At 47.2% G+C, this 23,989-nt stretch overlaps 1 protein-coding gene across 14 annotated transcripts in view; it reads left to right on the forward strand.

Annotated features, from left to right (window-relative positions):
• Positions 1 to 21,677, forward strand: part of SLC23A2 (solute carrier family 23 member 2) — a 142,756-nt gene extending 121,079 nt beyond the window's left edge. For all 14 annotated transcript variants that reach the window (XM_070588863.1, XM_070588861.1, XM_070588862.1 and 11 more), the window contains 8 exons: positions 399 to 519; positions 1,023 to 1,179; positions 4,771 to 4,918; positions 6,060 to 6,165; positions 11,751 to 11,880; positions 12,601 to 12,738; positions 15,004 to 15,099; positions 16,853 to 21,677. In XM_070588863.1, coding sequence (XP_070444964.1) covers positions 399 to 519; positions 1,023 to 1,179; positions 4,771 to 4,918; positions 6,060 to 6,165; positions 11,751 to 11,880; positions 12,601 to 12,738; positions 15,004 to 15,099; positions 16,853 to 17,085 — 1,129 coding nt within the window. In that variant the 3' untranslated portion in view covers positions 17,086 to 21,677. The remainder of the gene's footprint in view (positions 1 to 398; positions 520 to 1,022; positions 1,180 to 4,770; positions 4,919 to 6,059; positions 6,166 to 11,750; positions 11,881 to 12,600; positions 12,739 to 15,003; positions 15,100 to 16,852) is intronic.
• Positions 21,678 to 23,989: the final 2,312 nt, after the last annotated feature.

The following is a 23,989-nucleotide window of genomic DNA, read 5'->3' on the forward strand; positions in this document are numbered from 1 at the left end:
CCTTGTGCGGTAGCTGCTTGCTTTCTAGTTAATTCATAGTTGTAATTGTACTATGCGGGAGGTTGTGTCTGGCGTCTTGCCTTTGCCCTGACATAGTGAGCTTTCCCGTCAGCGTGTATGTTCTTTGGGTTTTCTTATTCTACTTAGGAAAATCTGGCCAAAGCATTTACATGGCAGTTTCATTTCAATATCAAGAAATGCTAAGAAAAAGTTCTAATAGCTTTCCAAAAATGGAATTTCCACAAGATAGGATTTCCCAAATAATAAAGAGGACCAGCAGCTCTCTAGAGAAATTAGTTGGATGAACACATGGTCGTTTTTGCCATTGAAGCTTTGAGTATTACTTTAAAACACAGACGTACAACCTTTAACCTGGTGTATTTTCTTTCTCTCCTCAGGACAATTTTCCTAGTTTTACTGTTTTCTCAGTATGCCAGAAATGTTAAATTTCCTCTCCCAATTTACAAATCCAAGAAAGGATGGACTGCATACAAGTTACAGCTTTTCAAAATGTTCCCTGTGAGTAGTCACCTTTTTTTTTTCCCTGACAATATTGCCTTTGGTTCATATATAAAATGTTTTGGAAAAGGAGGGTTTTAAGCAGGTCCTCCTGAGGGACCGTGTCTGTGTCCCTCAGGGTATTAATGACCACCCACACCGTCCTGGACTTAAAAGCAGTGGAGGGTCCGATTCTGAAATCTTTCTAGCCGATCAGAGGAGGGCACTGATTGTCCTTGGGACTGAGGGAGGTCTGACTGCACGTGGCTTCTGCAGGCGCGTTGTCCCTGTTTCTTGTTTTACTTTCCACACGTAGGCTTAAAGTAACTACCTACATAAAACTGCTGTCTAAATGTGCTTCCTTCAGGGGGCAGGTTTTCAGCAGATCCGTTATATGTCTTTTCTGCAAAGTACTGATGCGGGTGGCTTCTGGGGCGTGATATTCAGACCGTAGGAAGGCATGTGTTTTGCCAACAACCGCCACCTCTGTGGGCCTGACAGAGCTTTTCCTGTGACCACTTCAGATCATCCTGGCCATCCTTGTATCCTGGCTGCTCTGCTTCATCTTCACGGTGACAGATGTCTTCCCTCCTGACAGCACGAAGTACGGCTTCTACGCTCGGACGGATGCCAGGCAGGGCGTGCTCCTGGTAGCCCCGTGGTTTAAGGTCCCGTACCCATGTAAGTGTTCTGGTGGCCAGAGGGGTCAGGAGCCCATGAGGGGCTGATTTAGAGGAGCTGGAAGTTGACAGAAGGTTCTGCAGCAGGAAAGGCCTTCTTTGTCCAGAATGTCCCCTGGAGCTCTTAGTATTCTGGTCCTCAGAAGATTCAGCAGCGAAAAAGGAGGCCCTATCCTTGGAGGGCCATAATTAACACACAGAAACTAACCGGCTTCCTTCTCAGATTAAGTGGTTAGTTCTTTGGGTTCCACTAGGATGAAATCCTGGACGAGGCGTCTCTTGTCTCTTGTCAGGTTTGAGGTCTAGTGGCTGGGATTGAGGGCAACTGCCCAGCCACCAGGAGGAGCAGATGGGAGTGGGAGGGGCCTGAAGATTGGCAAGCACACTGTTTGAGCAGGATGCAATTTGTGTAATCTTTTAAGGGGTAGCTATAATCTTTTTTTTTTAATTTGGCCCTAGCTTTCAGAGGTAAGTTGATATTCACAAATGGATAGAAGATGGATCCTAAGTTATAGTCTGTGTTGGGTAACTTCACAAAGTGGGGGATAGTCCCCAGCCGTCGTATCGCTTGGATCCATGTGTTGTACTTCCTACACCCACTCCCCCAAAGTGACTTGTGTGAACCCAGGGTTATTAATGCTTGGTTGTTCTATTGTGAAGACTCTGGTCCCGGCATTTGGGTTTTTTGTTAGATTTAAAGCCTGAGCTTCATCAGATTGTGCCAATTCATTCCTCTGCTTAGCAGTCCCATTTTCACATTTTATAATGACAAGGAGAAAAAGCAGGAAAAGCCTAGAATATTAAGATTGAGTCAAAGACAGCTGTTCTAAGCATGTTAAATGACAGCCACGTTGGCAGGTGTTCCTTCTGTTCTTGCACTAACAAACACTTTAAAAAGTTTAGTCTTTCTAAAATAACATTCTCATCAGATCATGTGGTCTAAATATGTATTTATGTATACCTATCCTTTTTCCAAAAAAAAATGCATGGTTTCTGAACATATGTATATAATCTGGGATACAGTGAGATTGAGTCAGCTGGTGAGGCCGTCAGGAGGAGGCAGGGGAGGGCAGGGAGGAGGGAGCCCCCAGGCGTGTGCTGGGTGGTCTCTCTGCTTTTGCAGGTGGCTCCCAAGATGCGCACAAATAGGAACACAGGGCTGGGGAGGGCTGTCCGAGAGAAGCAGCTGTGCCTGTGACGAGGGAGATCTCCCCCAGTGCCATAGGGCCCATGCGTGAGGAAGCATCACCGAGTGGACAGGACACTTGGCATTGTGATGGCAGTGAGTGCTGCCAGCTCCTCTTCAGACAGCCCTTAACTTCCACCTCCTGCCCTACTGCCAAGACTCCCCTGGGTAAAGAGACACCCCCAGAGGGCCAGAGAACATAGCCTTACGGACTCTGACGGTTTGGCTTAATTCAGAGACAGGTTTTCTAATATCTAGAGCTGTGGTTCTCAGTCTTCAGTTAGCTGAGAGTTACCTGGATTGATTGTTAAAATACAGATTTTTGGACCCAAAACGTCAATAGTGCCAAGGTTAAGAAACCCTGCTATAAGGTAACAACATAAATTAAAGGTTCCAGTTAAAGGGAGAGATAAAATAACAGTTAAGATAGAAGGATGGAAGCCAACAAGGTTCTTAATATATCTCTTTAATCTGAAGGAAAAGGGATCAAAAACTTAGAAGATTACAAATTTAAGAATGTTGAAGTAGGGGCTGGCCCAGTGGTGTAGTGTTAAGTTCGCACACTCGACTTCAGCAGCCTGGGGTTCACAGGTTCAGATCCTGGGCGTGGACCTACACACGGCTCATCAAGCCATGCTGTTTCAGCGTCCCATGTACAAAAAGTAGAGGAAGGTTGGCACAGATATTAGCTCAGGGACAATCTTCCTCACCAAAAAAAAAAAGTTGAAGTAGATGGAATAAAGATTTTAAAAATCAAAATTAAGGACTTCAGCCAGAAGGGAAAAAATAAGAAAACAGTAAGAGTAAAGAGACTAAGAAAATAAAAGGCAATTTCTGAAAAGTGATCAAAGGCAAAATAAAATAAGAATCCCTCCCCCCAAAGCAAGACACTTAAATGAAACCACAATACTACATCAGTAACAAGGTAAATATATAAAAGATTATTTAGAAAATATCAAATATTGCTTGATAAATCATTGCTTGAGAAAAGTCTCTCCCTAACCAACCCAGAGAGGAGACGTTGACCAAGCCTGTTGCTGGTGGGCAGAGAGCATGCCAAGCCGTTGCCCGTAGATGTGCAACTTGACCCTGACCACCGGCTGCCCCTGTGTCCTCTGCCTCCTCTGTCTGCTCCCACGGGATAAAGGGGCCCCAGGCCGGAGCAGTTCTGCCTTCACACACACTCCAGGCATCTTCTGCACATCTTACTTCAGGGGTCTTCTTTCTCTTCCCCCTTACCTATGAGGCAGAGGCCAGGCCTCCTCTGTGTGGCCTGTCGAGCCCCTCTTGCACCTGCCTGCCCCAGGCTGCACCCACCTCTGCTGAACAGCAGCCCATTCCTGCCCGATTCTGCTGATCTGCTGATGCTCAGGCCACTGCCCACCAAGGACGTCCCCTCCCCTCAGCTCTCCACCTCCAGACCCTCTCTGGACAGGGACCACACCTCTTCCTGCCTTGTAACTTGTACGCCTTGTGCCCCAGTGTGGGTTGCCTTCATTAAGTCTAACTGTTACCCTTTCCTAGATCTTTCTGTGACCTGTTCCCCCAGCCGCTGCACAAGAGACCATTTTATCCATCCTCCTTTCCCACTGTGCTTATACTTAGTGGCTCTGTTATAACTAATGGTTCAAGGCAAGAAGGTCTAGGTACTTTATCAAAGAAGTCTATTCGTTGTAACAGAGAAAGTTCCTCGTGCTGTTTTTATTAAATAACAACTATAGCTTTCGATGTCCAAATAGAGATTTTTTTCCTTTAAAGGTATATCTAATGAAGAATTAGCTACATCCAGATACTCAAAATGAAGCTACCTTAGGACTTCTCTTTGTTTTCTTAAAGGAAACTATTTAATTTGCCTTAACATGGTTTACTAAAAAAAAAGAAGTGCTGATATAACGCTAGAGAAGGGTTGTCTATACCTTGTGCCATGTTTACTGTTGGGATTTAAATTTAGCTGGTGACCTTTCACTGCTTTTTCATTGGATGCCCCCTCTGGGCAAGAGCACTATTATTTTGTTCCATGCTTTGCACAGCCAAAAATCCTCCTCCTAGAGATTTCTGTCCCAGCAAAGCAGGCTGTGCTAACCTGTCATTTAGTAGACACTGAATGTGGCTTCGAAGCAGGAAGAGCAGCGCTTGCCTCTTCCAGCCAAACAGTTTCTCCTTTTAAATAAAGACGTAGAGCAGACCGGTCCTGGTTACGGCGTCTTCATCTGACTCAGGAGCTGCTCGCGGGCAACTAGTGCAGCGATGACTTAGGTTTAAAAATAAGCGAGGAGTTGCCACAAGCTGCAGAATCTGAGTGGATCCTGTCGAGTCCCCTGACGTATCAAATGACTCAGCGTCCCGACCACTGCCTGCCCCGCTTAGAAAGCGTGCGAGGATTTCATGTTTGTTTTCCTTCCTCAGTCCAGTGGGGACTGCCCACCGTCTCTGCAGCTGGCGTCATCGGCATGCTCAGCGCGGTGGTCGCCAGCATTATCGAGTCCATCGGGGACTACTACGCCTGTGCCAGGCTGTCCTGCGCCCCACCGCCTCCCATCCATGCTATAAACAGGTGCGTCCTGAGAGAACAGCTCCTCCTCGGGCCCAGCGCTTCCAGCCTGGCTCTCTGGTTTGGATAGTCTTGGGGAAGAAACCAAGAGCGTCACCATGAAGGCAGCTGAGCCTCAGGGCTCTCCGTTGGCTGTTTGTCTTTGGACAAGTCGCTGTCCTCATTTTGCTCTCGTTTTCCTTATCCATAACACAGAGCAGAATTCCCAGCCTTCCTTCCTCATAGTGACAGTCACATGAGACGTTCTCTGAGACCACTCCAAACCTTAGACTCATCAAAACAAGAGCCAGACACCGCCCTGTACTCTGCTTCGTTTGGGGTCATCGATATGTGTCCCTCTGATTTCCCAGCTGTTCTAGGGGGTAGATGCTGTGTCATCTGTTTATAATTACAACTCATACAGAGACAAGAAGAGCAGGAACCAATGAAATCTGCAGAATCTAGATGTTTAGGGGCTGTGGGGTTTGTGTTCTCAACACACTGGGCTTTAGTTTCCGGGTGCCGGGAGCGAATTGGAGGCTGCAGAGAAGGAAAAACAGCTCAGGTTGTCCCCCCCTCTCCCGGCCAACTGCCGCCCTTCAGGAAGCGATTGTGTGTGATGAGATCCAGTGGGGCTGGTGTCTTAGCATCTCTTGCATTGTCTGTTAGGGTTTACATTCCTGATTCCTCGCCTTTCTCTAGTGGAGCTGTTGCGTATGGTTACGTTACTTATATATTTATTCTTTAAAAAGTTCCAATGTTTACAAAATTACAAAGCATTTCCTTCCTGATGAAACTATATATTCATAGCAAAGGGATCAAATCAATGGACAGCCTGTGTTTGTCTTAGATCCCAACAAGTGGCTCTGTTTTCTGGCTAAAATCTTTAATTTGGAATGATTTTCTGAACACCTGTGTCTAATGTGCAGCATAGAGAGGTGTTTCTCAAAGTTGAATAGGCGTGGGGGATGCCGTTCACAATTCAGGCTCTGCTTCGGCAGGTCTGGAATGGGGCCTGAGATCCTGCATTGCTAACCCTCCCGGGGAATGTGAAGGCTGCAGGCCTGTGGGCCCTGCCTTTGGGTCGCAACCGTTTAGAGCAAATTTCAGAGTGTTTCCCCCATTGAATGAATGTTTTTCTTTCCCCCGTTCCTTTACGTTTTAGGGGGATTTTCGTGGAGGGTCTCTCCTGTGTTCTGGATGGCATATTTGGTACTGGGAATGGCTCTACTTCATCCAGTCCCAACATTGGAGTTTTGGGAATTACTAAGGTACAAATATTTTTCTAATTAAATGGTTGGGCCTCTAAGCATTGATCCATCTCATTGACTGGTCTGACCACCGTGAGTTCCAAAGGGAATGTCTCCGATTCTGAGATCATCTCCCCCATCTCCCTTTTTGCATTGATGGGTTTTTGGAATGCCGGTGGAGGTCTCTCCTCCCCTGGCTGGCTCGGGGAGGCAGGCATTCAGGTGCTATCATTCCTCCATGAGCTCTACAAATTTGTATTAAGCACCGACCCTTTGCCAGGAGACTTCTAGGCAGACGGGATACATCAGTGAATAAAAAGAAAGCTCTCCCCAGCCTCGTAGAGTTCACCATCTAGCAGGGAAGACAAGCGATGAACAGAACACAGGGCAGGGCGGGGGGCTCAGGAGTGAGGGTGGGTAAGTGTTAGATAGGGTCAGGCTAAGCCTCCTTGAGAGGATGACCTTGAGCAAAGGCCTGGAGGAGGTGAGGGAGGGAGCTGTGTAGGTACCTGGGGAATGGGCATTCTGGCAGGGGGACGGCCAGTGCAAAGCCCTATCATGGGAGCAGGCTGGCATGTTGCGGATCAGCAAGGAGGCCAGTGGGGCAGGATCAGATGAAGTCCCCCAGGTCACGTGGGCCCCGTAGGCTGCCAGAGGCCAAGTGGAAGCGGGTGCCCTAGGGTGTGACTCCGTCTGTTTTTTGGGTAAAGATCACTGTGGCTGCTATGATGAGCGTAGCCCATGGAGGGCAGGGGAGGAGGTGGAAACCAGACCAGCTGGGAGACTGTGGGACTAGTTCTACGTGAGAGATGGTACTACTCGTTACAGAAAAAAATCGATCTTACGATAAAGAATTAACATGGTTTTTAAACCTTAGCAGCAGAGTCCTTCTCTTTCAGATGAAGTCTCTTGTGGAGTTACTGGATAAAGCAAGCCCCAGTGAGCTGCTCAGGTTGAGCAGGGCCTGGGCCCAAGTCCTGCTCGTTTGCTCTCCTCCCCACCTGACTCCACACAGACACCTGAGCCTGGGGCTGCCCCACGCCGCAGTCCAGCTTCCTGTAAGAAGGAACCTGATCCTGGGGTTTTCAGATTTGTTACTAGCAAATAAACTTTATACCCCAGTTTCCTTGGACCAATGTGTGCCGTTCGCCAGGGTGTGCTGCTTGTCCCCAGCCATTGTACACTGTGCAGCTAGACTGTTAGAACTGGGTCGCCCTCCGGGATGGCCTGTGTGAGTCGCAGGTCTTCCTCACCCGTGCGCTGTATTCTGAGACCTTGGGGGTGAGCCGGAGCCTTCTAGAACTGTTCGACCTCTGTAAAATTATTCTCTGTAAAATCCTTCCCCCGGCTGTCTACAAGATTCTATATCCAGATAAAAAGAAACCAGATACTAAGTTTGGTTAGTCTGGACTGCAAATCCAGGTGGGAGGGAGCAGGGCACGCACGGTGCATGCCTGACATATTAGTTGGTTCTCCTGTAAGTTGGCAGGCCCATCGCAGAGCTCAGCCTCAGGTGTGCAGATGGCCCCACCTGCTGCCTGTTGCTCCTGGCACATAGCCAGTGAGGGCTGCCTGATGGGCACGTCCTCCAGGATCCCTGGGGAGAAGCAGATGCTGAGCACGTGGGCACCAAGTGGGGCATAAACCGTGACCCTTTATCCAGTTTGCTACCATGAACTGTAGACATATAACTAACCCAAAATAACATACTAGTAAAATTGTAGTAGATGGTGCGACTCTTAGGGGAAAACAGTGTAACAAGCCCGTTCGCTTTCCACGCCCCTTTAAAACACGCCCTCCTTTAAGTTATCCAGGGTCTCTGTGAGGAGTAAGTAGTGTTGCAGGGTGAGGTGCCCTTCCAAAACAGGACTAAGGTGGTTTGGGGAATAATTGTCTTCATTACAATTTGAATGGTGCCGAAGGATTCTGAAGAGGTGCCCTGCCAGCACTATTTAATGAACTAATTGATCTTTTCTCTGAATCCCTTTTGTTCACTCCCCCCAGGCAAAGACGTCATCTGTTCAAGGACAGTGTCCTCCTTGGAATCGGTTTTCTTTGTTCTGACTGCCATGGGGGTCAGGGGTCAGGGTCGTTGAGCTGCCTTGGGGTGGGGAAGTGGGACTCAGCCGACATGTCTGCCGCTGACGGGAGGCCACTGTAGGTGGAGGTGTGAGTTCTGGGCTGTCTTCTGCCCCAGACTTGGGACAAGTCCCTTCTCTGAGTAGAACTCAGGCCTGAAACCCGCTGATTCTAGGTCTCCATCTGTGCTGTCCAGTACGGTAGTCAGTAGCTACGTGTGGCTATTTAAGTTGAAATAAGTTAAAATGAAAAACTCAGTTCCTCAGTCACACCACCCGTGTTTCAAGGGCTCAGTGGTCATGGGTGGCTGACAGCACAGATACAGAACGTTTCCCTAGCTGTAGAAAGTTCTGTGTGACACGTTGGTCTGGGCCGTTGTATTAGACGTCGGGCGTATGGAAGGAGGGTGGTCTTGGCTCTTCCGCAGACTCTGCCTCCATTGATGGCCTAGTATTTGCTGTCTTTTGTCGAGTTATGGCATTCCACATACCTGGAAATTCTAGCCTGTTTGAGCAAGAGTTGAGCTGCCCCTGCCGCCACGTGTTCTGAAGTGCTGAAGGGTTGGCGTCCACGTGCGGGACGTCCCTGCTGAGTGTGTTCCAACGTCCGGCCCACAGGGAAGGGCGCCGTGACATGGTGGGCAGGGGGCTGCTTTGGATTCCAGCCCTGACCGCATCACTTTCTCCTCGTGTGACCATGAGGAAGTTACGTCACCTCTCTGAGTCTCCATGCCCTGGTCTGTAGAGATAATTTGCAAGGCATCGGCGGTGATAACTTGACGTAGAGCACTTAGCAAAGAGTCCCGGCATGTGGGCGGCACACAGTAAGCTATAGACACTGTTAATAGATTCTCAGCCCTAAGTTTATTTCTGGGAACGGAGTGGACACCGTCTCCCCTGGCTGTACTCTCTCTTTGGTGGTGTCCAGAGGAAGGTCGTTTCTCCTCTGCTGCCTTCCACGCTGTTGGAGACTTTGGAAAGTCAGAAACACTGGATTTTTCCATGGCCCTAGAGGCAGAGCCGAAGTTCAGGAGGGAGGTCACAGGGAGGCGAGGAGGAGATTCCACGGATGGGCAGCAGGAAGGGAGATGCGAAGGCTCCCTGCCAGCTCCAGGAGGGCGGGGACTGTAGGGCTGTCTCTGGTGCTTGGAACAGAAGTGTGTACTGGGCACTTGGTTAATATTCGTTGAACAGGAGAATGGCTCACTTGCTGCTTGTTTTTTTTTGACAGCGTCTAAGGCAGATCAGTCTTCCTTCCGTGCATGGTTTTCATGTAAGATTTACTGTTTCAGGCATCCCTGGGGCCGCTTGGCCCTCCCTATGCACTCCTGACAGGGCTGACCCTGCTGGGAGGTGGTCTTTGCACAGGTGGTTCCCTCTGCCTGGCTGCTCTTCCTCCAGTGAACTCTTGCTCATTTCTCAAGACCCTCCCCAGCTCTTCAGTTTCTCTTCCCTGGGCTCCCGTATAGTGTAACAATCGCAGCAGTACAATTATTTGATCATAAGCTTGTGACTTATTCATCTTTGTAGCACCCCCCAGTCTAACAAGTGCTAGTCATGTAGTAGGTCCTTAAAAATATTTGCTGAAAAATGAGTGTTTGTAAATAAAAGGCTTCCTTATCATGTAATACAGCCAAGCATATATCAGTTTTGCTCAGTTTGCCAGTTTGCATGACATTTTCGATGCTTCCCTGCACTTGGCGGTGGTGTGGTGGCAGGAGCTGTAGAGCAGAACAGAGGAGCCTGGGCTCCAGGGTCAGCAGTGGCTGATCCTGGCTGGACAGCCCTATCTTCCTTTGCTCAGTAAGCTTCGACTTTGATTCTTAGCCAGCTGACCTGTGAGTCCTTTGAGAAGGTGTTGCAAACTCTAGACCAGTGCTGTCTGGGAGAACATTTGCAGTGGTGGAAATGTTCTACACCTGCACTGTCCCTTGCAGGAGCCACCAACCACACGTGCCTTCAGAACACCTGAAGTATGGCGAGTACAACTGAGGGACTGAATTTTAAATTTCATTTCGTTTTAATTAACTTGTAACTAGCCATCTTCTCCTCACTGTAAGTCAGAGTTAAAGCTATGTGTACCTGTGGACACTCTCTCAGATGTTTCTGGAACTTCCTTTACCTGGTTTATGTCCTCAGGGTGTTTTCCTGGGAGAGGCAGCGCAGAGTAGGGCCCAACAGTGCAGGATTCTTGAGCCCAGTGCCAGCTCCGCCTCCCGCCACCTGCGTGACAGTGGGCTAGATGGAAGTTTCTAGAAGGCAGAGATCAGGCTTAACAAATGAAGATGAGACCAGGTGGGAAATGTTATACATGGTGCTGTAGACGCCCAGAGTAGAGGAATCCAGCCTTAGAATCAAGGAAGGCTTTTCAGAGGACGTAGCATTTGGGTAGTGTTTTGAAAGACATGTCTGGGAACCAACCAGAAGGGGTGAGTGGGAAAAGAGTGTTCCAGATAGACAGGCCTGGACATGCCTGGTACATTGAGGAGCGAGTGATAAACCCCCAGCATGACTGGGGCAGGACACAGGGCAGGGAGCTCGTCAGTAGGCTTGGCTCCCTTGGGAAGAGCCGGAGAAGTGGGTTTTATTTCATGAGCACCTGAGGGCTTGGGCAGGGCCCTGACCTCCCAGATCAGTGTGTTAGAGAGGTCACTCCACCGCAGTGGAGAGGATGGGTGGGTGGAGGAAGGGCCAGAGGCAGCAAGCCCAAGTGGGAGCCTATCAAAGAGGCTCATGCTTGCTAGGTGCAGTTCAGACTGTTTGACACATCATTTCATTTAATCCTCAAAGCAAAACCACGCAGTTTATCGTTGTAGAGATGAGGGTCCTGCCATCCAGAGAGGTGGAGTAGCTTGCCCCAGTCACATGGTCAGGGCTGGCGTGGGAGCGTGAGCCAGGCAGCTGGGCTCAGGACGTCTGCACTCCCTGGCCTGGAGGCTCTGCCACCTCTCACGGGCAAGACACCATAAGGAGAGGATTCCAGAAGTGATTAAAGGTCTGGGGAAGACGGAGTCGTTGAGGCTGAAGTGCTTTGGGGTGGGTTAACTAGGTGAAGGGTGATGCCAGGAACCCTGAAGAGAAGCAGGGCCAGAGTAGAGTGTAGCTTTTGCATTTTGCATGTGAGACAGTAGGAGGGCCTCCCAGCCCTTGAGTGTGAGAGCATTGGAAGCCCAGGGCTTGAGTGCAGGAACGGTCCACGCTGAGGTGACATCACCCAGGGCTCGGAGAAGCGAGGGCCGAGACCCAGGGCCACCCACAGTCAAAGGGAGGAGGAGGGGGACGGGAATGAAGAAAGGTGGTGGGAATTTTCTGCTCTGGGTGTCTTTAGAGTAATTTGTAGTAATTTTCTATTGAGATCAGTCCTCATTGTGAAATGAGACTGACCCCTCCAACTAAAAGTTTTCGGAGTAATCCAGATCTTGTCTGAGGACATCGTTACATTTGCCCTTGGGGGTGCTGGGTCGGAATCTGTGCTGCTGGAGGACCTCTAGCTGAACACCTGTCTCTGCCCTCTGGTGTGTCCTGCAGGTCGGCAGTCGCCGGGTGATACAGTACGGTGCGGCCCTCATGCTGGGGTTGGGCATGATCGGCAAGTTCAGCGCCCTCTTCGCCTCCCTTCCAGACCCTGTGCTTGGCGCCCTCTTCTGTACTCTCTTTGGTAAAATTGTGTTTCCTTGATAGCGGGCTTCCCTCTCAGGCTCCTTTTCTTTCTCCACATTTGCTGATTTTTAGTAGGGACCATGGCTTTTTGCTGAATCCCTTCAGTAAGGTAGAAGGGAACACACTTCTATTTTAAAATACGAAAGGATGCACCTTGAAAAGTTAAACCTACATCACTCTCTGCGTTGAACTTATGTTAAAGGTAGAACCAAATGGAGAGTGATTCTGCTAGGAAATGGAAGATTACATTAATCTCCTTCATTGGCATTTCTAATTGATTTGACTCAAATACCTTCCCCTTTGAGTGGGCCATTTAAAACTGACCATTTTTACAGTGGGGCTCAATTTGATCTTGGTGTCATTCAGTTGTAGTCATCAGGGGCCAAATATTTGGGAGGGTTTCCCAATTTAATCAAAATGTTTGCATAGAAGTTTTAAGGGGGGGACCAATGTCCTTAGTTTTCTGCTTGGTCTTAAGAAAGCATAGTGTGATGTTTATGCCCCTGAACAAGCCCTAATAGAGCTTAGGCAGAGGGTCATTGGATCAGAGACCCAGGTGGTCACCTTCTGACCACCTGTCCTGCCACTGCACTGGTCTCCGGACTTGACACGGATGGGACAGAGAAAGGACGTGGTGGGGAGTCTGTCTTTGGCGGCCTGGGGCGTCTGGCGGCCGTGCCGTGGGTGAGCTCACGGGCCTGTGTGTGGTTCTCTCCAGGGATGATCACAGCTGTTGGACTCTCCAACCTTCAGTTCATCGATCTGAATTCTTCCCGGAACCTCTTTGTGCTTGGATTTTCAATCTTCTTTGGGCTCGTCCTTCCAAGTTACCTCAGACAGAACCCTCTCGTCACAGGTACAGAAAACAGGCCTTGAATCTGGGGGCAGTCGGAACCACAGCCACCAGTTCACAAACAGCTCATGCCCAGTTGGAGAGTCAGAAATTGTTCTGGTGAATGTCAGTCTGCATATTTCATTTGAATCTCACTTTGCCCAAGTTTATCTGGAAGCCCTGTGTTCTCCCCGCAAGAGCTGGCGTGTGCACATAACGTGCACATTAGGTCTTTTTTTTTTTTTTTACCGTGACCCTCTCCTTTGGGATGAATGCCTCTGTAAAACCTTTGGTTTCTCAGATGAATGCTTTATTAAAATGGGTAATTTATTGAAACAACTTCATAGACTCTGAAATACATGTTTTTCTACTAGGATTATAGCTACTTTGAATTCAAGATTAACCTTTAAACTCCTTTTTATTTTAATACCCCACTGTCATGAAGAGTGAGCAAAAGGAGCCAGCTGAGGAAATAGCTATTCCTGCTGATCTTTTATGCAGAATTCAGGACTGTTTTATATATATATATATTTTTTTTTTGAGATGAAATTCACATAACATAAAATTAACCATTTTAAAGTGAACAGTTCAGTGGCACTTAAATACATTCACAGTGTTGTGTAATCACTGCCTCTTGTCTAGTTTCCAAAGCTGCCTCATCACCCCAAAATAAAATTCCTTACCCTTAATCCCCCTTCTCCCGCCCTTAGCAACCACCAATCTGTTTTCTGTTTCTGTGGATTTACCTGTTCTGGACATTTCGTATAAATAGAACCTCACGATTCTGTGACCTTTGGTGTCTGGCTTCTTTCACTTAGCATCATGTTTTCGAGATTCATCCATGTTATAGCATGTAGAAGTGTTTCCTTCCTTTTTATGGCTAAATAATATGCCATCACATGTATATACCCTAATCTGTTTATCCATTTATCCATTGATGGACGTTTGGGTTGTTTCCACATTTTGACTATTGTGAGTAGCGCTGTCATGAACCTTGGTGTACAAGTACAGGCTGTCCTCAGTCATGCTAGTTATGTTCTGAAAAGTCACCGTGAACGTGGAATTAGCAAATTAGCACCCTTGCTCCTGGGGCAGACATGGCTGACAGCCCCGTAACTCAGGCCTGAATGAGGCTCATCTAGCAAGCGTGCTTTCTCTGTAAGGCACACCGTGGCTTTCTCACGATTAGGAGCACTAGACAGCACTTCAGCACAACACTTAGGGCCCATTTTAAGCAGCGAAATCACCAAGGAAAAAGCACAAAAACACACAAAAAAATGGTGCTAACAGGACACTTGTTTACAGTCTGAGCTGAAGCAAGAAGGCAGAGCCTTACCTTGTTTGCCCTCAGCTGAGAATATGTGTGTTGAGCAACTCACGTATTTCCCTGCTGTGCGTGTGCGTGAGTGACTGTGAAAGCCCATGAGTATTCATTCTGGGTTTACAAGTAAATTTTAGTGTGTAGGTGAATTCACAAATACAGAATCTGCCAGTAATGAGTATCAGCTGTGTTTGAGTACCTGTTTTCAATTCTTGTGGCAGTATACCTAGGAGTGGAATCACTGGTTTGTATGTTAATGCTGTATTTAACTTTTTCAGGAGCCACTCACTTCTTTCCTACAGCAGGTGAACTATTTTACATCCCTGCAAGCTGTGTACAAGGATTTGTGTTTCTCTGCATTCTCACCAACACTTGTTATTTTCTGTTGGGGATCAATATATTTTAAATATAGAAAGTGTGTGAACTTCTAATGACAAGGAGGTTCTTGCTGCTTTTTACATTGTAATATCATATTCATGTGTGGACATCTTTATAAATCCAGTTGCCCCTAATTAAAAGCAGCTAAGCACTAATTAGTAACCCAGAATTCTGAAACCCTTTATCTGCGGATACCACAGATATTTTTGTTGTCTTGTTATATTCACTTTGTGATTTTTTTCAACCTTACAACAACCATCTTTTATATTGATTTTTCTTTTTTAATCTGCAAACACCATCCTCAGTGGCTTCATAGTTCATGTTAGGGTGAACTCCACTCTGTTCGATTTATCTTCTATGCACCATTGTTAGGAATTTTTCCTATGGAGATATCTTTTGATTACTGTTGAAAGTATTCATGGCAGTTTATAACATTACTGGCATAAATTTATCTACACATGCACAACAGAAGTTTACACTGTCATGCACAGCATTGACTGGTGATTAGTCTGCCCTGGGGCTCCTTTCTAGGTCAAGGGCAGGCCCATCCTGGCTGTCGCAATGACCCGGTTGCTCTGGTCTGTTTCCAGGGATATCAGGAATCGATCAAGTGTTGAACGTTCTTCTCACAACTGCCATGTTTGTAGGAGGCTGTGTGGCTTTTATTTTGGATAACACCATCCCAGGTATGTGTAAATATCAAACATGCTTATTACAGATATGAGTTACTTTTTGCCAAATAAATACGGGAAGCAGGAAGAGTGAATCAGTTCAAAGCCAGCACTGGTTAAAACTGTCTTTTCTCCAGTGATTAAGATAACACTCGCAGCCTCCTTTTGTAAATCAGTCTTTTGCTAATAAGCTTATTAGTTGTTTTTTCCCTTCTTGCTGCGTTACTTTTAAGAGAAAAAGCAGGTAAATTCCTGGCACATGGTGACATGGCAGGGCGATGCCTGGGGCACAGTCCGGGCAGCCTGCCCTCTTGCACAACCATGCCCAGTGTCCTGCAATTTGGCTTTCGTCAGCTTGTCCACACACTTCCATGAGCCTTCAACACTTCTCCCCCTTGGGAAGCCTGTCCTTTAATGAGTCCTTCCTAAGACAGGTCCCCAACCAACTAAGACCAAAAGACAGGGAGCACAGTGGGCACAGGTGGCTGCCAGGATCAATGACGGAGAGATGGGTGGAGGCAGCTGTCTCCCCACCACCCATAACCCTTGTTTCTGAGCAGGGCGCATTCTGTGCCAAGCTCTGGGTGATGGACTAGGATGGGATTTGGGCCCTGCCTTGCAGCCTTCCAGGTTCCCAGAGGAGGCTGCTGTGTACATTGTGAATTGCTGCCATGGATGCACTGGTAGATTCACCTGCTATCTAGGACGTGATGCTTATTCTTGAGCTTGAAGGTTTTATTGAGATTTTCCCCTTAAGACAACCCACGTCCAAAAAGCCTCAATCAAGAGGCATCAGTTGAGGCTGTGGACACCTGGGATGAACACGTCTGGCAGAAGCAATCACCTGCATGAATAGGAGAAAGGTGTTAGATTTATGGGGTCAATAACTAATACCTCTTTCTCTCCTAAGTGAGAACTAACTGAGAGAGAGAGACACAGGAGTCAGACAGATGGAAATGAAAGTCAGCTTTGTCACTGGAACACTGATAGGAGGGTGGCTTAGATGTAAGAAAATAATGAGGTTCCTGAATACCGCACCATAGACTCGAGCTCATCACCCGGGCTCGGGCACAGAAGGATATTGTTAGATATCCCGTGTAGCCAAGAGAAGCTGCCAGTATTCCCGTCTGCACTGGGAAGATGTCTGAAAAGAAGTCTAGGAGCTGCTGAGCCTGTGGGCCCCGATCTTTCTCCCTGACTCATCTGTCAGGGTGCAGAGTGGCCTGGAGTGTTACACCAGTGGAAGTTCCTCCTCAGAGGAGCACGACAAGTGGGAAATACATGACATGTGCAACACACACACACTAAAATGGAGCAAAGCAGCGTAAAACTTGGTGTGTCTGCATGGAGGGGGTTGCCACAACCAGTTGATGAAGGCATTGTATATGGTATAATAAAGACTCTGGGCCCCATTTTGCAAGATCACATTTGCATTTTGGAAGTTTTTGTTGTTTTTTGCAGAGTGTTTGAGAACAGATTTGAAGGAGGGAATGGTGAGAGGGAAGACTAGACAAACAGTTAAGAGACCGATGTGATGGCCCTGGAAAGCAAGGACATAGCCTGGGCCAGACCTCCACCGTGAAAATTGAGATTGTTCATCATGTGGAAGGATGGGGGAGGCAGAGTCGTCAGGAGGTCATTTGAACGTGGGGCCAGAGGAACAAGGATGGGTTAGCGATTCTTAGATTTCTGGTGTGGGCATCTGGATAGCTGATGCCATTGCTTGCTCCTCAAGTGCGCTTTGTGTATATGTGTGTGTGTTCCACAGGTACTCCAGAGGAACGAGGAATCAGGAAGTGGAAGAAGGGCGTGGGCAAAGGGAGCAAGTCGCTCGATGGCATGGAATCCTATGATTTGCCGTTTGGCATGAACATTATTAAAAAATACAGATGCTTCAGCTACTTACCCATCAGCCCGACCTTTGCGGGCTACACCTGGAAAAGCCTCGGGAAGAGCGCAAACAGCCGGAGTTCCGACGAGGACTCCCAGGCCACGGTATAGCCATAGCTCGCCCTGTGGCCCGGCCGCAGTGAGGCGTGAAGCTGTAGTTCCTTGCTGAGTAACAAGCAGTAACATATATGTTTGTATATCTGCATTTACATTCTGCATCCCAGAGCTGAGACAGGTTACAAATAGCTTTTTTGTTGTGGGTAGTGATTATGTCTGATAGGATGTCTCACTTCTCTCCTTATTTAAGCCCTGACCCCTTGCCCTTGAGAGCATTCACTGCTGGCCATGGTCACTGAACTTGAAGGTCCTGTCCTCCTGTGGGAGTGGATGTTTGAAATCCGCAGTGATTCCTGGTTTTCAGTCCCCTTCCACCACCCCGTGCTAGCTTTCCTACAAGCCGCCTCCAGGGTCCGGGGGCCTTCTGTTCCGGACGCACCTGAACCAGCTTGTTTTTTTATTTGACCTCGGCCTGAACTGCAGAGACCACCTCTGATCAAGGGGCACCAGTATCCTCCCATTGTCACAACTGACAGGTCATATGTGATTCTGTGTTGCCTGATCCTCCTGTAAGAAGAGGCCGTTGACCTGATTGAAAACTGACGTGGTTACCCCGTGCCCAGATCTGTGCATGAGTAAGATCTGTACAGATACTATTAAGATGGAAATCTGTTTAGGGGCTTGAGGGGGAAGGGAAAGTACCTTGAAATCAGTATCTGATTTTCAACTGCTCTTTCTTGGTGCCACCCAGGTCCAGGCTGGGCCAGCACATTTGATACTGGCCTCTTTTTCACTGGTAGCTGAGACATTCCATCTGGCATTTATCACTCCTGGCTGGTATGATGGGTATAGAGTGCCACACAAGGGCACCAAGCAGACGTTCGTGGGAGCCTTAGCTCTGCTGTCATGTGGATGTCAGTTATTGTCACGCGTGTCTATAATTACAAGATTTTATTCCTATTTAATGTTATTGACTATAGCAGATTTTTGAAATCAGTGTTTTTCCATGTGATCCTCTTACCTTGCATCCCTATTACTTGTCCCCCACTCCCCTTCCCCTTATTAAGAAAAGAACCAGCATTTGTAAAGCTGTGGACACCATCAGGGAAGCTTGTTGTCATGGCTTTTGAAAGCCAATAACCATTGTTGTGGTTGTGTTTTGTATTGCTTGATACCACAAAAGTGTAAATACTGTAATGCCTAATCTATTTATCAAAACTGACTACTGGACCAGAGCCCAGAAACCGTGGGTTAAGTTATACGTGAATTTGTTTTGTGAAGAAGGGAAGCTGGGGCAGGTAACAAACAGAGCCGCCATATTGAATGGTCCGGCCACCTGGTAAATTCGTCACTTGCAGTTCTATTGCAAGCCATTTCTGTGGGTTGCCCTGTTGCATGTCCACTGAATCTTGATTTTGCAGAGAGGAAGATTAGATCCCCTGGTCAAATGCTGCCTTTCTTGTTTAAGTTAAAGCAGAAGGTGGTGAGAAAAGCAGCCTGCAGGCCCCCTCTGTTGAGTTCTAATGAATAACACTAAATTCCTTCTGAAAAAAATAACGTCTGTTGAATTTGGTTTGAGATTTTTCAGCCAAAGGAAAAGCCTCACTTGATGAGGTTGTGCTTCTTAAGTATTTGCTGACCTGGTTGAGTCTTAGATGGCGTTGGGCATTCCTGTCTCCAACAGCAGAGCATGGTTCTCGGCAGCCTTGTGTCCACATGGTGCATCTCCTGCCCCCACAGCTGGCTCTGCCTCTCTGCATTGGGATGTCTTTGGCAGCATTATTGTGTCACTGTCGCCTCTTTGACTCCTGGAAAGGTTGGGGCTTCAAGGCTTATTCTGGCAAGAATACTTCAGAGCCACTGCATTGTTTTGCCAAGATCTTATTGCAGATTAAGTAAAAAATTTAGATTCTAAATTACATTTAAATTTGTATGTCATGTTTTTTAAAATTGTATCCGATGCATAGTTACTTTAGAAGCACACTGGTTAACGGTTTTCACCTCTTTAACTTGGTAAGCCCTCGAGACTGACAGCCCTCCTACGCTGATTGCTCTCACTTGCTTCTATGTGTATTTTGCTCAGCATCTCCAATTTCTCTGCTCTGGAAAAATGGGGAAAATGGTTAAACATCCCAGAGATTTGCAGTATTCCAGCTCTAGGTGAGCAGAAGGACCAAATACCCAATAAAAGCATCTGAACCGTCGGTAATTCAGAAACAACTTCCCTTCAACTTAACGTGACCGGGCATCTTCCCTCCCAGTGAGTAATACTCAGGGTACGTGCTTCAAATGTCCAGAAGCCTACTCCTTTCTGAAAGCCCTCGTTGGGCCAGGTTATGAGGAGGTTTCAAATCTGCTGGTCCGGGCTTTGTCTTCTGCAAGCGTTCAAATGTGGAGGGAAGCCCTGTACCAACACCTCCTATCGGAAAGAGGGTTTTTGCCCTTCCTGTTCCATTGGGGCCAATGTTAGATTCTCTGTCCAAGGGTGGGGAGGGGACAGGAGGTGAGGAGGAAAGAGGGCAGCCTGACTAGAGGTCCCATTGAATCTGGTACTTTCTGCACTACCTGTGAAACTCACCTTTGCTTGAGGGATTGGAGTCTCATGACAACTGATAAATCTTGTACACGCAGAATCCACCAGCCGTTTTAGGACGTGGCCTCCTGCTTGCAAATATGCTAGAGAATGAGTCTGTAATTGAAAGAAAAACGTGTTCATCTGCTCCTTAGAGTTGAGCACACACCTGAAGGGGAGGTTTTGGGGAACGCGGTGGCCATGCGTGGTCTGTGCCTGTAACACTTCCCACTTACATTGTTGGCCTGCATTGCTGGGGCCGCATGCCCACCCTGCTTTGTTTGGCTAATAGAATGTTTTAGAATATTGTGGATGTAAATGTCCTTGGGCAGGGCATTCAGTCTCCAATTTCTACAGCGACCACCTACCCACCATCTTCACATTTACGTTGGCCATCCTGATGTACAAAGTATAAGGACAGTAGATATTGCCCATATCACAGTGGGGGACAAGGGAGACCCCCCCCCAACTGGTTTTGGTAAAGTATCTAGCATGGTTCACAGAATCATGGGAAATGGCTCCAGTCTCTGTAAGCAATTTTTATTCTCGTTCTCACTAGGGAATTAAACTTAGATTCATTGATACAGAATCTTTCTTAAGAGGGTTTCAAACGTTAACTTTGAGGAAGTTTCTTGTGGTTGATCAAAGCAAGAGAAGTGGCTTAACCAGGCCAGCTAGAATGAAGCATCCTGGGTCCTGATGGTTTCCCATTTTCATGGTAACAAATTCACACATGGGATTTGCTTTATGCTGTAGCATACTGACTTTCATGATGACAACTTGGTTTATGCATGAATATTGCAGTATTTCCATATAGTAAAATAACATTTCTGCCCAGGATAATAGTCACAGTTTTCCAGGGAGGGAATGGTATAATTTTCATGACAATGTCATGTGATGATAGAATTTCTCCATTGATGAATCTCTAGTATGTGTGTATACTTTATTTACCCATGCGTATATCTTATGTCCATGAGCTAAGTTGTTTTTTCTTTAATTCGTGTCCCTGCTGAAATATTAGTACTAGCAACTTAGGCTTGAAGTTGGCAACTCCAATCTTCCATAATATTGATGCCACAAGAGTGGCCAAGCCAGGTAGAAGGTGAATAAGGAAGGATCTGTGGCGGAGACCTCATTCTGGAACCTGTGTGGCGTGAGGACAGGCGGCTTCCTGCTGGTGGCTGTGTTGGGGTGCACACTCGGCTGCACACACCAAGCCTAGTGTGGCTGTTGCTGGAAGCCTTGTGTGCACACCCAGCCATGCCCACTGGACACCGTGGTAGCCCTGCACATGTGCCTGAGCTTTCACAGGACCCAGCGAGCCGCCCCTTGGCTTTAGAGAAGAGCCTGGGGTTTCTTATGCTGTGGGTATTGTTCTCTGTCCCCTTATGCACAGAGAACAGGACATCTCCCACCTTCCACCCCTCCTGCAGTCACAACTGGAGTGGTGCAAGAATGCCGCCCGTTTTTGCCAGCGTTCAGCTTCTGCCCGTGGACCTGTAAAGCACGTTAGCGCTGGGGAGCCCCTTTCAGCAGCCTCACACACATTCCTGTCCTTCTAGGCTGTTCTTGGCTCTGCCTCGTCATCATTGTACATAAGTAACGTCCAGCGTCCTTACAATCGCTGTGTGTGTCCCCCGGCACTTAGGACCCCCGACCAGCGTTGCCATCTTACTGACAGTTCAAGGGGATACCCTTTTTCGTTCATTCATAATGACCTTTGTTTGACACATTAACACATTTCTGACTGTTCTTAAAACAGTGGGGATGCTTGTGTTTTCCTTGAGTTTTTGTGACTGACTTTGGCTATGTACCTTTCTGGGATTTTGTTTGTTTTTATTTCGCACACCGAGGGTATCTGGGGTGGGGTTGTTTTTCGAGATGTGTAATTCTTTTATGGAGTTTTTAAAAAGAATTTTCATATTGTTTTTCTAACATGGCTTCATTAAACGTTTAAGTATTTTAAAAATATGTACTATTTGGACCAGATGTTGTGAATAATAGTAGAGATAAAGCTATTTTATTCTGTATTTTTAAAACTGTTCCGTATAAATAAAAGCTCTCCTGGACGCGGCTCTGCTGTTCACCTGCCTCCTCCTTTGGTCTTTAAGAAACCTGCCGTTAATTAAAAGTCATCACCCAGGGGAGGGAAAGGGGCTAATGAGAAATTCGTTTCAGCGAGGCACTCACGTTGCTGTTGTCGGGCATCCCGGAGCCTTGAAGGAGGACCACAGGAGCCGAAGTGTCATCAGCCCACGGCCTGGAGGACCATGCAGCTCCTTGGGAGGCTGCCTGAGTGGGTAGTGAGACCTCGGTTAGAGCATGTGCTCGTGCTGGACTTTGGGGTGAAATGACGAGTCTCTTAGTGGGTCATCTGGAAACTGGAGACCTCTTAGAGACTGGTGACCAGAAAGGCCGACTGTCCACACCGTGGAATCAAAGGCTTCCAGAGCAGCCTCGGTCCCTCCGGCCGACGGCGTATAGACTGGGGCAGGAACTCCCCAGATGTGGGTGCCGGGAAGGGCTCAGAGCCGAGCCTCAGACCAGCGGGTGACAGCTCCTTCGGTCAGAGGCGTGGCTCCCCACCGGGGTACGACGCTGAGTCCAGAGGGGCTTAGGTATGTTTCTTAATTGAGAGCAACCGTAGAGCCCCCCATTTCTGTCTCCGTCCCTGGTTCATCTCTGTCAGTTTTGGCCGTCAGTGACCCCCACAGCTGCTCCCATAGGGTGTGCAGCCTGCTGCCTGCTCTGCTCAGTGTCCTGACCCAAGAGCCGCTGCTGGCCAACCAGTCACAAGGTGAAATGTTTTCCCTTGCATTATATACATGTGAAAAATATGTGTAAGTGTTAAAAAAATAATAGAATCCCCACGTTCCCACCCCCAGCTGGGACAAATCGTTACGAATACTTCAAACCCCCTCATCCACCCCATGGGCCTCTTCTGGTGCATCCCCGTCCCTCGGCAAGAGAACCACTACCTGGCTTTTGGATTTATTCTTTCCTCACTTTTCTTCACAATTTTGCCATACATAGGCATCCCTAAACAATTTACTATTTAGTTTTAGTTTAGCCTGGTTTTGAACACCACATAAAAGGAATGAGTGTGTGTATTGGCACGTTTCACTCACTGTTGTGAGATTCTTTCATGTTGGCACATATCTGTAATGTAGTTCATCTTCACTACTGGGTAGTAAAATTTAAGATTAACAAAGACAGACCACTCTGAAAGCTTCCAGAGAAAATGAGCAGAAGCAAAGCCTAGAGCTGGGATTGTGGATGTCAGGTTTTCCAGCAACAACCTACCCTGTTTGTGGAGTTAACATTCTTAAGGACTAAAGGAAAAAAACTTGTTCAACTTAGAATCTTACATCTAGCCACTCAAAGGCCCCCATTTAAATACTGCGGATGAAGTACTTAAATATGAAGAGAAACAAACCTAGGAAGTGCTGCAGGAGAAAACTGAGGGAAAGATGAGCAATAAATACCTTGGTAAACCTGGTGTCTTGGTCTGTTCTGGCTGCTATCACAGAAAACCTTAGATTGGGTGGCTTAGAAACTGCAAACATTTCTCACAGTTTGGGAGGCAGGAAGTCAAGGCACTGGCAGATTCAGTGTCTGGTGGGGACCTGCCTCCTGGTTCCTAGATGGCCGTCTTCTTGCTGTTGTCTTCACATGATGGATGGGGCAAAAGATCGGTCTTTTGGGGGCCTCTTTTATGAGGCACTGATCTATTCATGGGAGCTCCACCCTCATGAACTGATCACTTCCCAAAGGCTCCACCTCCTAACACCATCACTTTGGGGTTTCAACCTATGAATTTTGGGGAACACAAACAGTCTAACACCTGATCATTAAAAATTAGTAAGGACCAAAGGAAAGAAAAAACATATCTATAGTGATCTCAAGTTATAATCCGAGGCCATATCAACTTGACGATGGGGAAAGAGGGGATATACAGAGGTGAGAGAAATAGGCCAAAATGTACCAATAACTGTAAATGGACTAAACTTGCCAATTAAAAGGTAGACTGTTAGGCCAGATAGCAGAACAAACCCCTGATATATGCTGTTTACAATACTGGTGTTCAAAGGTACAGCTGTGATTGTTGAAGGATGCAACAAGGTATCTTTAGAAGTTGATAGCATCTTAGAAAGTTTATAAAAGTTTCTAAGCTGACAGTCGTTTCCTGAGTATTGAATTTAATACTGAACTATATGGCTTATACTTTGCGTGTCTTTAATTCCAGAATTTTATTAGTTTTTAAAAATATTTTACAAAAGTCTTAGTCTGTGATGGGTTGGGAAAAACAATTGAAACTTCACAGATAGTTTAGAAGCATGGTTTAGAAGAGACTGGTTTACATAAGGACATGCGAAATTGAAAGTA

The sequence above is a fragment of the Equus przewalskii genome, chromosome 21 (assembly GCF_037783145.1).
Source record: "Equus przewalskii isolate Varuska chromosome 21, EquPr2, whole genome shotgun sequence".
Classification (NCBI taxonomy): domain Eukaryota; kingdom Metazoa; phylum Chordata; class Mammalia; order Perissodactyla; family Equidae; genus Equus; species Equus przewalskii.